The sequence below is a fragment of the Myxocyprinus asiaticus genome, chromosome 30, assembly GCF_019703515.2.
Source record: "Myxocyprinus asiaticus isolate MX2 ecotype Aquarium Trade chromosome 30, UBuf_Myxa_2, whole genome shotgun sequence".
Classification (NCBI taxonomy): Eukaryota; Metazoa; Chordata; class Actinopteri; order Cypriniformes; family Catostomidae; genus Myxocyprinus; species Myxocyprinus asiaticus.
In genome coordinates, this window is record NC_059373.1 from 19,772,324 (window position 1) to 19,785,966 (window position 13,643).

The 13,643-nt window shown below is 42.5% G+C and overlaps 1 protein-coding gene across 5 annotated transcripts in view; it reads right to left on the bottom strand.

Moving 5' to 3' along the window:
- The window catches only part of LOC127421314 (cytoplasmic dynein 1 intermediate chain 1-like), a 119,039-nt gene extending 105,426 nt beyond the window's left edge, over window positions 1-13,613 (bottom strand). For 2 of the 5 annotated variants that reach the window (XM_051664304.1, XM_051664305.1), the window contains exons 1-5: window positions 13,358-13,613; window positions 12,199-12,312; window positions 11,947-12,061; window positions 7,332-7,419; window positions 2,731-2,790 (exon numbers count right to left, since the gene is read on the bottom strand). In XM_051664304.1, the coding sequence (XP_051520264.1) occupies window positions 2,731-2,790; window positions 7,332-7,419; window positions 11,947-12,061; window positions 12,199-12,306 (371 nt within the window). In that variant the 5' untranslated portion in view covers window positions 12,307-12,312; window positions 13,358-13,613. The remainder of the gene's footprint in view (window positions 1-2,730; window positions 2,791-7,331; window positions 7,420-11,946; window positions 12,062-12,198; window positions 12,313-13,357) is intronic. The other 3 variants (XM_051664307.1, XM_051664306.1, XM_051664303.1) reach the window with 2 other exon arrangements.
- Window positions 13,614-13,643: the final 30 nt, after the last annotated feature.

The following is a 13,643-nucleotide window of genomic DNA, read 5'->3' on the forward strand; positions in this document are numbered from 1 at the left end:
CTTCGTCTCGAACTTGTGGCTGCGCTGAGGGGACCCTCGAAGCACTTATCTTGCTCCATGTACCCGGCGTCGGGAGGGTCGGCGATGGGGGAGGAGGGACTTTTTGACCTCGTAGTCCGTCACTACCACCTGGCCGTGGGTGTGAGTGTGGTGCGACCGGACGCCTAAGTCGCAGGTGCTCAATGCCCGGTTGCCGTGATAACGGCGGTCGTAAACACTGGCTATGTGACCCAGGGAGTGAGGAAATTGCTCTTTTGAGGTGCAGCGAACATAAAAGAAAAGGAAACCAAGGATTTACCTCCCGGCCCTCCAACGGGGGATGGAGTGGTCTGGATACCAGCTCTGGATTTGCAGGGGCGCTTAGGAGCCTTCCGGGTCCTCATGCTGGCCCGTGAGGCAGGGGGTGTCAGCTTCCTGTGGGGGGCTCTACGCTGGGGTCGAGAACTGGGCTCAGGCTGAGGCGGAGCCGCCTGGGCTTTCACCACCCCAGGGGGACGCCCTCGGTGAGCAGACGGGATAAGGATCTTGAGCCGCGCCAGGGCAAGATGCGTTGTATAGCCTCCGTCTGCTTCCTCACCGCCGAGAACTGCTGGGTAAAGTCCTCAACGGTGTTGCCGAATAGGCTGATCTGAGAGATGGGGGCGTTGAGAAAGCGAACCTTGTCCGTGTCCCTCATCTCGACCAGATTCAACCACAGGTGCCGTTCCTGGACCACGAGGGTGGACATCGCCTGCACGTGTGCTTGCGCCATGACCTTCATCGCCCAGAGGGCGAGGTCGGTCGCCGAGCGCAGCTCCTGCATCACATCGGGATCAGGACTACCCACGTACAGTTCCTTTAGTGCCTTGGCCTTATGTACTTGCAGAAGGGCCATGGCATGCAGGGCAGAGGCGGCCTGACCAGCGGTGCTATATGCTTTGGCCGTCAGAGATGACGTCGTCCTACAGGCCTTGGAAGGGAGTGCCGGGCGATCCCAACAGGTGGCTGCGCTTTGCGGACACAGGTGCACCGCAACCACCTTATCCACCTGAGGGACCACCATATACCCGTGGGCCGCCCCACCATCGAGGGTAGTGAGAGCGGACGAGCTTGGAGGTCGGTTTCAGGCAGAAAAAGGTGCCCTCCACGACCTCATCAGCTCATCGTGCACTTCCGGGAAGAAAGGGACCGGGGGGGGCGAGGCTGTGAGCAGCGCCCCGAACCCAGGAACCAATCATCTAGCCACGAGGGCTCAGGGGAGGGTGGAAGGATCCACTCCAACCCGACACACGCGGCGGCCCGGGCAAGCATGGCGGTCATCTCGCCGTCAGCCTCAGACTGGGCGGGCTGACCCGAAGGTGGCAGCCCAGTCGAGTCCTCGATGTCTGACATCGCCAGTACGCTCACTGATGCAGCGATCGAGCACTCATCCCGCTCCAGAGCTCCGAAAGGGACACTAAGCTGGCCCTGGGGCGAGCTGGTCTCCTCTCGGAACTCGCCAGGGGGAAACGAGCGTGCTGGGGAATGGGAGGTCCGCGGGGATTTACTCGGCGGAGCTGCGCCCATTGAAGCCCCCAAATCGCCTCCAGCGCTAGCCGGGCCGGCCTCGTACCCGGAGGTAAAGGCGAGGCGCGGGGGGCGGCAAGAGTGGCTTTCCCCCGGAAGAAGGAAAGCCGCGACCGCAATGTTGCCATGGTCATATTCTCGCGATGAGAACATGAACCATCCACGAATGCTGCCTCAGTGTGATCACTGCCCAGACACGTGAGGCAGCGCCCTAGGCCGTCGGAAGCAGAGAAACAGCGACCGCATCCAGGAATCACACAAAGACAGAAAGGCATCTTTATAAAGACGCGCCTTTATAAAGACGCGCCTTTATAAAGACGCGCCTTTAAAAAGACGTTCAATGTCAATGTGTGTGCTCTAATAGAGAAAATATACTCTTTAGCAGGAATATACACTCTTTTTAGCGCTGTCGAAGTGCCCAGGGGCGAAATCTGCACTCGTCGTGCAGAAGGAGAGAAAGCCGCTGGAAATGCGCCGTATATCCAACAGCTTACGCTTCTTACGAGGTGAATGGAACAGCAGTAGTATTCAGCTCGCTGATAGTACAACCGTTCGGCTCCGAAGAAAAAATCTGAATGAGTGGTTGTGAGCCAGCTCCTTTTATACCCGTATGTCCGGGGGAGTGGCATGCAAATTCTACTCGCCAATTCTCTTTGGCCTTTTCTCAAAGATCTGAGGTGTTTGGGGCTCTCAAGAGCGACCCCTACGTCGACACAACTTCGAGAGAGTGACAGAAGGGGAACACAGTGACACCAGCTGGATAAAAGTCATTGCTGGCTCAGAAAAGTGAAGTTAGATCTGAGAAATAATATTTTGAGGAGAGATATTTTGTTATGTAATGTAATGACATTCATGCATTTTTAAGTGCAACTTATGTGTACAAATACTTTTTGGGGCCACTGTATCTAAAATGCTGTATCACTCATTATTCAGGTCCATGAACATACTGTGTGTATGGATGACCCACAGTTGACTGCTAGAACTAATGTTTAAAGCATTCTCAGTACATGGCATGATGCATCAATCAATGTCACATGCAGCCCTGGGCAAACAGCTGGAAAGAGACCAGCTGAAAACACTTGAACCTGACCAACTTAAAAGGAAATGCAGAATGAGACAGAGTGAGAGAGCTCCAGAAAGAGAAAGAAAGAGAGAGATGGAGAGAGAAAGAGAAGGAGAAGATACCCGAGCTCAGAGTCTGCCTGCAGCTGGAGAACAGAGGGGTCAGTGTCCCACTGCAGGGTCCTGGAGGGGGCGCAAGAGGGTGTCACACGGAGGACAGGAGGGAGAGAACATGCAAGATTAACCTCAGCAGAAACAACACAATTACACACACAAAACAAATCCCATAACACACACACGCCACATGCAAGCCAGGAGAACAGAAAAAAGGACCAATCCAATCAGCACACATGGGGATGCAGTTCAAAGCAATGCTAATGAGGTTTAAATGTATTGAACAAATGATGTACTGATTTGCAATTTCTGAAGGGTGAACAGAACAATACTTGGTGATACTTCACAAAATATATTAAAATGCTAGATGTTAAAATGGCTTGAGAGATATGAATTTAATATGACCCAGCCTTTCTTGTGCATTTGTGTACAGTAAATACTGTTGCAATATAGTAACAAATATTGTGTCTTGATATGTGTGTATGTGAATGACTATAGAAATTAAAGACTCATTCAATAAAAAGAATGCACTTACAAAAAAGTACCATGGTACTACCATGTTCTTTTGGACATATACCATGGTAATACCATGTTTTGTTTTTTTTTTGGACAGGACCCATGGTAATACCATGAATTTTTGAACATGTAATACTAAAGCCTGCATGGTGTTCTTTGAAGTACCATTTAATAAACATTCAGTCTCATGGTGTCATCATGCAGTCACACCAGGGGGAACGACCTAAACTGCTCTGCTTTTTTTCAGCTGCCAATGAGATACAGTGTGTATTGACATTAATAGCAGAGCATACATTTTCCCTTCAAGGAGCATACTAGGTCACGTTTTGGTGTAACACCAGTGTTACACTAAGCCATGTTACCACCATTGTACTTTTTGTAAGAGATGTACAGAGACTGTCATCTTTCATGAACTCAGAAAGATGAATGTGTATAGTGTATACTGAACATTTCGACAGGCATATATGAACAAAGACTTTCATACATGACATATTTTGGTAGGTGGCCAGAATATATTATATGTATATTCTGTATATATAGTGCAAATGCTCGAGCTGTATCTTCTCATATAACCCACAAAACTTCAGGCAAAGCGTTGCTGTGACTTCTCTATTTTATCCTACAGGAATGAGTTGTGAAAGGGTAGGGTTGACCTTCTAAACTTTTTTCTCAACCTTCTTACAAGTCACAAACATGCCTGTTATTTTTTTTTCCCACTATATTAACACAGCCAGAGGGGTAGCATGTCAAACTGACATTCTGTTTTACCAGCGATGACATTTAAAAAACCGTATTGTCATTCATGTCGTTGCAAATGGCTCCAATTTAACCACGCAAGAGGAATTGTTGAAGTGAAGGCTCAAGGTAACAGCAGGCATCATGCAGTCACACCAGGGGGAACGACCTAAACTGCTCTGCTTTTTTCAGCTGCCAATGAGATACAGTGTGTATTGACATTAATAGCAGAGCATACATGTTCCCTTCAAGGAGCATACTAGGTCACGTTTTGGTGTAAATACATACATTTCATCATCTGTTATGTGCCAACTAATGCCACTGAGCCCAGACCTGGGAGAGGACAAGAGTTGTATTTTCTTAGATGCTTAGTAGTGGAGAGCATTACAACACAGTGTTGGGAAAGTAATGGGCCATTCACACCGAACGCACTTTTGCATCTGTCCGCACTGTAGAAGATTTGTTTTTCTATGTGAACATGCCCTAGATGGACATCTTTGACAGTGAGCACCATGTTTTTCAGATGCTGTTTCAAGTTCAATTCTCCGCTGTTATGTGTCTTACCACGGAGCCCATCTCATATCTGTTCCATGAGTTCTGTTGAACTTGCACCAGCTAGAAAGTGCTGTCATGTCCGCTTGTGATTTTGAATTCTCCACTGTAATGCAAGCTCATGCATGAAACGCTCAGAATCGAATGACGTATTAGGTCGTTTACACACTAGGGAAAGCTCAGACGGAGCGTTTGACGCATGGGACTGCGAAAGGTCCATTTGGAAGGCGTGTACCACAGACGGTAGAGGCAGACATGGATAGAGATGGTTATTTTAAATATATCTTTTTGACAATGCATCAGTAAACCCTGAAACTCTTCTCCATGCTCTCTCTCCACAATTACTATCATTTTAGCCTGCAGAGAAAGATAATAGAGGACAGGGAATGAATACACAGCATGCTTGAGTTTGTCCATGTTTTTTTTTCGATTTCACAGCACAAATAGTCCTGCCTCTCCGAGATTCCCATTGGTCAATGGATGCCTAAACCAGAGTGCGTTCACTCTGCTTCACAATCGGAAACCCTTGCGTTTTCCCTCACCGTCCTTCCAACGCACCATCCCCACTGAAATCAATGCATTCGCAGCGTTCTCTGAAGCAGCGTTAACTGTGTGTAGGTGCCCTTAGTGTACTCTACAACCAGCTACAACTCAGAGTTATGACGTTGCTTCAAGTTTAGTTTTTAAACCGGAAGAAACAAATGGTAAAAAATAAAAATACCCACTTTACCCTTAACAAGAAACATATTAAGCACTATACTTGTTTGATGTGCAACCTGTACATATCTGTTAACATCTCAAAAAATGTTGATGCAAAAACCAAGAACTGATGTTTCACAATAGTGTATCATTTTTCTATTTAGAAGTGCAACTAAAAAGTTGTGCTTTTGCAAGACAAAACGCCTTTTTTGCCATATCTTTCACCCGCAGCTTTAAAGCCGATCTGAAGTACTAATAAAACGTGCTTGTCCTCTCTCTCTCTTATATGTAGCATTGGTAATCAACTTTCAGTTTGTTTAACTGGAATGAATGGCCCATTACTGATTCAGTCAAATTAACTGGAATTATTTTGTAAAATTACTGTAATTCATGTAATAATATTCACCAGTTTATTTTATGTCTTCTTTTTATAGTCATATAAATTGACATGATAGCATTTATTACAATAATTTTACAAAATAATAACGTTAAAGGCTGCTGTTCATCAATGTGGGTTTTTTTTATATAATTTATCTGACTGTAAATTAAGGTGCTTTAAGTTTTTATTTAGCCTCCCTCGCTTTTGTATCATTGGTAAGTCCAGTTAGTTTTACTGAATCGATTAGTTAGGATCATTTAAATAAACCAGATGAGAAAAAGATTCATTGAATAATTTTCTTTTTATAGCTATATAAAATAATAAAAAACAATACTCTTACGATAATTTTACAGAATTAATATTAATAGTTAATTAATAGTTAATTAATTAATAGTTACATTTTTTCATATAATATAATCGACTGCACATGATGGTGATTTTAGCTTTAATAGTTCTATTTAGTGTAAATTTATGGTCAGGTCTGCCTAAGATCCTAATTGCTTTTGTACCAAAAAAATAAAAATTAAAAAAATAAAATAAAAAATAAAAAAATAAAAAAATCCTGCTATGGTTAAAAAAACAAAAACAAATAATATATCTGATTATACCCCCCGATCCCAAATAGCTTCAGTGTATCTAGCTATGTTTTATTGGCAGCTTGTAGTTTTGCTAACTACTTTTTTTTTTGGTAGTTTGACTGTAGTGTAATAGATTCAAAGTAGCGTCCCCAACACAACATGACAGAGTCTAGCACAACTACTCCCCCACAGAAGCAGAATAAACAGGGATTTGTTGCTATGATGAGACAATGATATTGTATGGCTGTGCAGATGAAGTCATTAATATGTACTGGAGATGTGTCTCTTCAGTCCAGAGGCTGTGAGCAGAGCCCCCTGGAGGGAGCGTTGACAGAGACAAACGCACACATCATGTGTCAAACGTGCTGCACATCTGCATTATGCAGGTTTAATTACAGGCCAGTGCATCCGCATCAACCTTCCCCTTTCCACATGACTGGAGCTATCTGTCTATATTTCAGAGAAAGAAAAATGAGCCTGTTAACAATCCTCACAGCTACTGGCACTGATATACTCTTGGTTGTTATTTTTGATAGGCTTTATATTAAATTCAACTTCTATCATGTTAACCATGAATATTTCTCCCACAGGTAGAGTTGATTAATGTTGATTATCAATTTCTAGACGAAATTGATCAGAAAATCTCAATCAGTCCATTTTAGTCTAAACATTTAAGTAGTATTAGTTTTTACATCTTAATATCTAGAATGTCTTGCCTCATTGTCACAGGCTGACTGAGAGGTGAAGTGATGCCATGTTGGAAGCGAACACTAAATTCTGAAAAACACACTCAGGAACCACAAACATGGATTCTTACCTATATCTGTTGATCCCACATAAAAAGACAAAACATTTTTTTAAATTAGTTCTTCAATTTGAAATTATGATTTAGGGTAATTCTAACTAAGGAAATTCTAACAGAAATCAATACTGATGTTCCCAAGACTCATTATACCATTAATAATAAATAAAATAAAATAAAACAGACAAACTAAAAGTAACAAAAGTAACATTATTGTTTACCTTAATACACTATTTATTAGGGAATGCACTTTTTGCCCTCTCTCAAATACTATAAAAACATGAATTATTCATGTTAGGTAAATGTTTTTAGATTTACATGTATACGTAGATTTAGGGTTGTTAAATACCTGCCAGCAGTTGCGCCATCCACCGAGTCCTGGCTGCCTGTCTCGCTGGGTGTGCTCATAGACTTTGATGGGGACATTAGTGTTGGGACTATGAAAAGATAAAAAAAGGCAGTCAGATATACCCTTGAGTTCCAAACGGCCTAAATGATGCCCTTGGAGGGCATTTCAAAGGGATTATAATCATTATCGCCATGCTGTAAGGTCATTCCAAACCGAATTTTGAATAAAATTTACTCTAAAAGTGCATTCCAAATTACTGTTATTTTTGAGCCCCACTCTTTCCAGCAATCCAAAGCTCTCACACTTGATGGTAAATTCTGAATTCTAAAAAACTGAATAGGGCTTAGAGATGATCACTTCTGAATGGAATGCACCCATCAAGCATAAATAAACTGCTCGAAGACAGTAAAAAAAACGTCATGGTTACTTTCGTAACCTCCATTCCCTGATGGAGAGAACGAGACGTTGTGTCGATGTAGTGACACTAGGGGTCGCACTTGGGAGCCCCAAACACCTATGACCTTTGAGAAAAGGCCAATGGGAATTGGCAAGTGGAATTTGCATGCCACTCCCCCGGACATTACGAGTATAAAAGGAGCTGGCTCGCAACCACTCATTCAGGTTTTGCCCTGAGGGGCCGAGACAGGGTCCCAGCCATTTCAGTGGGTAGCTCAGCGTTGTGGCAAGAGGGACATGGAGGTTACGACAGTAACCAAGACATTCCCTATCTGTCACTCACTCGATGTTGTGTCGATGTAGTGACACTAGGGGTCCCTATACAAAATGCCACAACCAGCTGAACTGTGTTACATGGACTGGCAGTGCAGGTGCAGGCAAGCCACTGCGTGCCTCATAGCAAGTGCACCCGGCCCCCACATAACCTTCCCCAATGCACCACGAATGTCATATAGTCCCTCGAACCCCGGGGACAAGACGAACTGATAGTGGGAACAGCCCGTGCCAGCCGTGGCCTCTTCTCTTCTTTTTTCTCCCACAAAAATGGAAAATCATTCAGCTGGAGCCATATGTATCCGCGTCGGGGAGGATGTCCTTTCCCATAGGGGAAAGACACCACGGAGACCACACCCTGCCGAAGGGGAGGTAACGTGTGGAGAATACGTCACATGGACTTACCGATCGGCAGTATCACATGTGGAAGAAGTCCCAGCGGTAGGTCCTACCCGGAGGAGAGGAGCTCTACAAACATGGCGACCGGTGGCAGAGGGGGCTCTGAACTATACACAGACGGAAAGGCATTTTTAAAAAGATGCTCTCCGTCAGTGCCCACTCTTTTAGAGGAAAATACTCTTTTAGAATATACTCTCTTTTAGCTGTCAAAGCGCTCAGGGGCGTTCTTTGCACTTTATCCATGCACGAGGGGGAGAAACCACTGAAATGTGCCATATATCCAACAGCATACACACTCGAGGTGAATGGAATGGCAGTGGAATTCAGTGAATGAACACCGCTCGGCTCTGAAGAAAAAGTCTGAATGAGTGGTTGCGAGCCAGCTCCTTTTATATCCGTATGTCCGGGGGAGTGGCATGAAAATTCCATTTGTCAATTCCCATTGGCCTTTTCTTAAAGATCAGAGGTGTCTGGGGCTCCCAAGAGCGACCCCTAGTGTCACTTCATTGACACAACGTCGAGTGAGTGACAGATAGGGAACTTTAAATGTGCACTCAGTAACTTTTTTGTTTGTCATTTTGGTCTTACAGTGACACCTCGCTTGGATGCAGCATCATTTAAATTAAATAGTTTTCAGTTACAGATGCCAATGTAGAAATTCACTATTCACAATCACTCATGATTAATTTAATCATTTCTGTCATTCAAGGATCTGGAGACTGATATTCATGCTTTTATTTCATCCAGATTGGATTATTGTAATTCACTGTATTTGGGGCTTTCAAACGCATCATTATTACATTTACAGTTAGTGTAAAATGCAGTGGCTAGACTCCTAACTGGCACTAGGAAGCACATTAGTATTTCTCCTGTGATGGCCTCTTTGCTCTGGCTGGTACTCTGTAACAGATAAAGGACGGGCAAGGAGGAGGCGGGAACCGGCTGACCAGTAAACATAAAGTTTAACAAAAAACTCAACATAAAACAAACATCTCTCTCTCGAACTGGGGCCTCTGGCTCCCCTTTATCTCGCTCTCTCGCTGATCAGCTGACTCAGCGCCGGCCGTGCATCATCATGGCCCGGCCACACCCTCATCCTCATCACACTCCTCCCCCGCCCGATTCAGGCTGGGACACCACCGGTCTGACCAACTCTGCCCCATCTCTGGAGGGGAGAGTCTGCCCTTCCGGCCATTCTGTCAGCCGGTGGTCCACCTCCTGTGAACCTGGGGGAGAGACGAGGGGATGTGTGGGGAGAGGGAAAGGGCAAGCAGAGACACACACACACAGAGAGAGAGAGAGAGAGAGAGAGAGAGAGAGAGAGAGAGAGAGAGAGAGAGAGAGAGAAGAATCCCTCCTCCCTCCTGTGTTTTGGCACCACTGTAACAGATAAAGGACTGGCAAAGAGGAGGCGGGAACCAGCTGAACAGTAAACATAAAGTTTAATCTCAACATAAAACAAACATAAACAAACACAGACACACATGCAACAAGGCCGCGTGCATCTCTCTCGCTCTCTCTCGAACTGGCACCTCCGGCTCCCCTTTATCATCTCGCTCTCCCGCTGATCAGCTGATTCAGTACCGGCCGTGCATCATCACAGCCTGGCCACGCCCTCCTCCTCATCACATACTCTTAACTGTTTCTAAGGGTCTGCTTGGGCTTGCATCTGATTACATTTCTGACCTTCTCTATCAATATCAAACCAAGCTAGACCATTAAGGTCTTCACAGAGTCTGCTTTTGAGTGTCCCCAAGTCCCGTTTGAAATCTAAAGATGATCATGCCTTCTCTGTTGCGGCCCCTCGCCTTCGGAATAGTCTGCCTCTCCACATTAGATCCTGTGGCACAACTGAGTCTTTTAAAACTCAGTTAAAAACTAATCTTTTTTCTATTGCCTATGATTGTACCTAGCTGTACTGTAATTATACTTTGGTTTGTGTATGTGCTTAAATGTAGCTGTATTTTAAATCTGAGTCTTTTGACTCTAAATTGAGTCTTTTAAAACTCAGTTAAAGACTCATCTTTTCTCCATTGTCTTTGGCTGTATTTATATTTTGGTTTATATTTTTATTGTGTATGTGTTTAAATGTGGCTTAATTTTAATTTTTCAAATGTAAAGCACGTTGGTCAACATGTGTTATTTTAAATGTACTATAGCAATAACTGATTGATTGACTGATTAAATTTAAGAGTAAAAGTGTCCAATAACAGGGCGGTTACTGAGATTAAGCAAGCAGAATTTAGATCGTCATGTGGTCTCAACATGGCAGTACTAATAAGGGGACCCTCTCCATGTAGAGGTTACTGATATGACTAAAGTCCCCATCTCATGTGAGTGCTCATGATTTCATCCATAAGTTTCAAAATTACAATTCATTCCTTTTGGAGTAAAACGTTTTTAATGAAGAAAAAAGGTGCACTCAGTAATTTTTTTAATGTGTTTTCAGAACTTACAATGACGCCTAGGGGCGTGGATGCAGCATAATTTAAATGCAATCGTTTTTAGTGACCAATGCCATTGTGGAAATTCACTATTCACAGTCAGCCATGATTAATTTAATCCCTGAGTGAAAGTGTCCAATAACAGGGCAGTTGCTGAGATTAAGCGAGTAGTATTTGGCTGGTCCTAATATGGCAGCTCCCATGAGGGGACCCTCTACATGTAAAATAAAACAGCTTTTATAAGGTTACTGATATGACTGGAGTTTTCCTCTTGTCTTGGTGGTCATGATTTTATACTATTGTTTCAAAATTACAATTCACTCTTTAGAAGTAAAACTACTGAGTTCACCTCTAAAAGAGCCATATTGCACTGTGGTCTATGAACAATAAATTCCACGAGTGAGTACTCATGTATGTAATATAGAATTCTCTCCACAAGATGGAGATGTAGAAGAGGATGCCTTATTTTGTGATTAAAAGGACTGCCAAAACCATTAGTGGATGACTCGGATGGGGTTGATCATTTACCAATAACAAAATGACAGTGCATTTATAACACGCACAAAAAAAAAAAAAAAAAAAATTCCAACCATTCTTAGCTTTCTCATTTCTGCATAAGGGCATGAGATAGTACTTTTGCTACAGGTCTGAAGATTTGCGGGGCAGAAACACAAATTTAAAAGATCCATTTTGGTGTAGGTTTTTGAAATTACATTACTTAAAAACAACTTTGACAGGACCAATATTGTGGGAGGTATAGTGGTAAAATGGGGTAAAAAATAAAGAAGCAAAAAATAAATAAATAAATACATTTGACTAGTAACAGCCCACAGAAAAAGAGGTTTGGATGAAGTCCCATTCAAAGTCATGTATCATTAACGTAGACCTACACTGAAATCTGAACACAAAATATTACACAGCCTGGCATTGACAAAGTAAAAAAGGCTATTTTCTTATGTGTTTTGGAGGCAAGCACTTGTTGAGTGAGATGGCTTTGACACAGATGCATATTTGAATACAGTCCAATGGGCTGTGTACTGTACCTAATGGAGGTTCGGGTGAGATTCCAATACTCTGGAGAAGGGCCTCCGTCTCCCTGCGTTTACGGTCCAAATCCGAGTCCTCAGTGGCAGTTTCTGCATTCTGTTGGGTCTCTGTCTGTTTTTGTGTGCAAATGCACACACAAACAAACATAGGCAGATATATGTTATGTTCTTAGCACATTCTAAATGAAATGTTATTAATCTGTCTGTGTAATGCTCATTAAAATTAAGGTTAATTACAGGTTGCCTTGCCTCTTTTTTCTTTTTTTCTTCCTCCTTTCTCTTTTTTTCTTCTCTGATTTGAGCAAGGCGCTGTTTTTTGCGCTCAAGTTCAGCTTTTAAGTCACTCTTATCAGCCATTTTGTCCTGCGACAAGAGGATTACATGACAGATTTATAGTTTTGCACATTTGTCCTCTTCTGTTCAGTGTAAGCAGGGCACTATGGAAACTGGGTAGAAGTATTTTTAGACTCTTTGTTCAATAACAGCAATTGTAAAACACAGGCTACTGTAGTACACTATTAGACTATTACCTACCTATAACAATTTTATATTGGCCCATTTGTATTTTCAATTTGCTTGTTATATATCTTATTCAATAAAACAAAGAAAAAAAAAGATTAACATATTTATGAGGCATTTGAAAGCTGGATTGATCACACTAATATGGCAAACAAATTATATGGGTGTGGCAGATGTCTGGAACTGGAGTATTTATCTAGCTAATACTTCCTAATATCAACACCAATAAAGCTTTGATGAACTGATTTTGTGCTTATAAAATTATGAAACAAAACAAAGCATGCATATGATACAGACTAAAATAAAATGAAACAAAACAAACAAATTCCAAATTGTGAAGAAAGCTTTATTAAAACAACCAATGCTGGTTGTTTGAAATGCATTAGGTGGGGAGATATATAAAATAATAATAATAATAATTAAAAAAATAAACAATGACATCAACACTGACATAAAGATTAGATAGTTAGTGAATCAGTATTATAATTTTCATGCAGATTTAACATTAATAACGTCTATAGGCTGTTCATGGTATTGGAAAGGACTAGAGACACATGTCTATGAGGATGCTAGGTTATAACTGTCATGTATCATAATCTGGTTTTGGAACCATGACAAAGGTCATGCATGCCCCAATTCCAATTCAGTGAATTACGTCATAAACTACCATTACAAATTCAGTTCTGTTTCACAAATGTCACAATAGTATATCTAGAAATACAACTGATGTGAATGGATGTTGCTATTGCTAACAGTGGGTACCAACAGAAGCAGAATGACGTCATAATCCATATGCCATTATGAAGGCATATCGAACATACAGAATGAAAGACACCGCGCCAATCCAACCAAAACAAGTATGAAACCGCACAGTTAAGTGACTTCCTACCTGCTCCCTGTGCGGATGCTGTTCACTCTAAATATGCTGTATCACTGCTGCTGTGCACAATCTGGCATCCGCTTTAATGATGTCCCTTGCATTAAAACATGTTTGAGATTACACGATGCGATATTTCAGTAATGCAATGAAGATGTTGGCAAACCCAATCAAACTGTATTTAAGGATAATGGCCTACATTTTTCAGGGGTGGCAGATGCTCAAAGACCGCCTTGCTACCTCCACATTGAAACTAAACAATGCGCCTCTCCCCTTCCAAATGATGTCTAATACAGAA